Source organism: Austrofundulus limnaeus, unplaced genomic scaffold (assembly GCF_001266775.1).
Source record: "Austrofundulus limnaeus strain Quisiro unplaced genomic scaffold, Austrofundulus_limnaeus-1.0 Scaffold181, whole genome shotgun sequence".
NCBI lineage: Eukaryota > Metazoa > Chordata > Actinopteri > Cyprinodontiformes > Rivulidae > Austrofundulus > Austrofundulus limnaeus.
The window spans coordinates 379,586-382,062 of record NW_013952583.1 but is presented as its reverse complement, the minus strand read 5'-3'; the positions used below and the strand labels follow the sequence as shown (position 1 = coordinate 382,062).

The window sequence follows — 2,477 nt, the reverse complement described above, 5'->3', positions numbered from 1 at the left end:
CACACACACACACACACACACACACACACACACACACACACACACACACACGTGGTTCACTGTTGCTTGTGGGAAGCAGTGATTTCCCTGTAATAAAGATATTTTTCCTCCTAATCTTACTCTTTCATGAGGTAATTCTTGTGAGCTAAACATATTTTTGTCCTCATTACGTCTGACTGTGCTTTCATTGCAGGCCATCATCCACCCTGACACGGGGGAAAAGATCTKCATGCCCTTTCGGATGTCAGGTAGAGTAGCACAGTGTGGAAGTCTCGGGGGATGTGGGATCTAGGGGCTTGTTATGTGGTCCAACATGGAGGCGTTGCTCACCCTGGGACCTGTCATGGCTCCACGGGGCTCTTCAGGTTGTCTCGAGCCTCGAAAAGGTCGCACTCAGCTGGGGACTGATTAAAACCTCTCTCCTGTGGTGGCGGTGAAGTTCTCTAGATTTCTGGAGAAATAAGCACCAATATTTTGGGCTGGTATTAAAACATCTTTTTTTTTCTTTGTGAAGGGATTTTGACATATCAGAATGTGGGTGGAGTGGGAACAAACTAGGGTGAAGGCAGCAGCGAGTAATCTACTGTAATCCAGAACAGWAGGTATTCTGCCTATTAAATTATGKAATAAAAACATRTCTGCAYAAGAGTTTTTGAAAACATTATTTTAAGAGGARCAGACTTTAAGTGGAAAAACCTTGAAAAAAAAAAACGAAATAATTTATTAGATATAGGAATCTACAGAACAACTTGAAGAAATCTTTTTAAGAAACAGTGCCAGTGCAATGATAGGAAACAAATCGCCTACATTATGATGTTTTTTTTAAGCTTATTTGGGTCACCATGATAACAACACATCTTTGTCTGTCACTCCCTGACTGCCAAGTTATTGAGAGGCAGACAGAAACAGCCTGAAAAGTAAACCTGAAAGATAGTTGTTTTGTGAAAATTTAGATTAATTAATTAATTAATTAATTGATTAATTAATTGATTAATTAATTAATTAATCCTTGTGCAGCTAGCCTTGCCTTGACTTCCTATGAAGTTACGCCAGTTCTAGTTTCCCTTCTCTGCTCCGTCTGGGATTTCTCTGGTAGAATTTTAACCGGGCCAATCAGCGAACTGAAGGAGGAGTTTTGAAAGACGACGTTGAGTTTGTCTGCCGTTTAGTTTGGCATTGGCAGTGGAGGAAGTGAAAGAAGCCAGTCCACTCATTCACAGCCACTTCGTCGGACTCGGTACTTCTCTCTTCCCAGTACAGKATRGTTGTTTACAKTGCACACAATTTTAGGTTAGCTTCTTAGCTTCCTTCACGGTCAAGCTGACGCACTGCATACGTCACGGCCAAACGTTAGCGATTGGGTAAATCAGAGCCAATCGTTTTAAACTTCAAGTGAGTCCACACCTCCAGCAAGAAATCACTTCTCATTAGCCGAGGGTCCAGACCCTCTGTASGAAGCAAAGCAAAGATCAAGGGGTTTTTACCAGGCTATTGTGCAGTAGAAGAATATGATGCAGRATTTTTATTCTGTATGTTTCATTTAGTTTACATTGTGCAGCATACAAAAGTCATATTGTACTATTTTGGACTTAACTGCATATTTTGGTGAAAACGAATAATTCTGTCCTCAAAACTGAAGGCCAAGATACGATTATTATGATTTACCTTTGTTTAACCACACAATCTCATTGAGATCACACCTCTTTTCTAAGGGTGGCCTGGCCTGAACACATGAACGTGCATGTTTAGACTATGAGGGGAAACTGGAGGACACAGATAGGTACAGGTCCAAACTCAGGATTGAAMCCACAACCTTCTTGCTGTGGGGCARCAGCTCTAACCACTTATCTATYGTGCTGCCAACAGTACAGAACAAAATTTTACTGGATATTAATAATGGTGATTTAATGCTTGATGGTTGTCACCCTTAGTACATACAGTATGTCTATGTACGGTAGATACTGATGATACTCTGTCTTTAAACAGGTTTTATTCCGTTTGGAACACCAGTGGTAAGATTTGTTGGTTTTTATATCCAAATTCAGCTACTTACTGTACATTAATATAAACATTACAGAACAAAGCCACAAATCTGATGTTTTATCTTAATTTCTCTCTATCTGCTCAGGTTGTTGGCCTCCTTCTTCCCAACCAAACCCTGCTGTCCACTGTCTTCTGGCAGGTATTTATTTTAAACTCCAACTGCTTGATGCTCAGGTTAAAGCCTGATTTTTCACAGGAAACATAAATTAGCATTATGTCTAGTTCTAGTTAGGGATTTGTAATTTATTTTGTTTAAGGCGATCACTTTACAAATTTATTATAAAACAACATGACAAAAAAGACACTAAACTTGTGTGGCTTTAAGGTTTAAATTGAATCCTGTCATCTCGTGCAAATTTCCCCACTGTGGGATCAATAATATTTTATCTGATCTTATCTTATCTTATCTTATCTTATCTTATCTTATCTTATCT

General features: G+C 39.3%; 1 protein-coding gene across 1 annotated transcript in view; it reads left to right on the top strand.

Moving 5' to 3' along the window:
* Positions 1-2,477, top strand: part of sfxn5a (sideroflexin 5a) — a gene marked incomplete in the record, with an annotated part of 43,810 nt that overhangs the window by 10,794 nt on the left and 30,539 nt on the right. Inside the window, 2 exon segments of the mRNA XM_014018016.1 lie at positions 194-248; positions 1,987-2,012. Coding sequence (XP_013873470.1) covers positions 194-248; positions 1,987-2,012 — 81 coding nt within the window.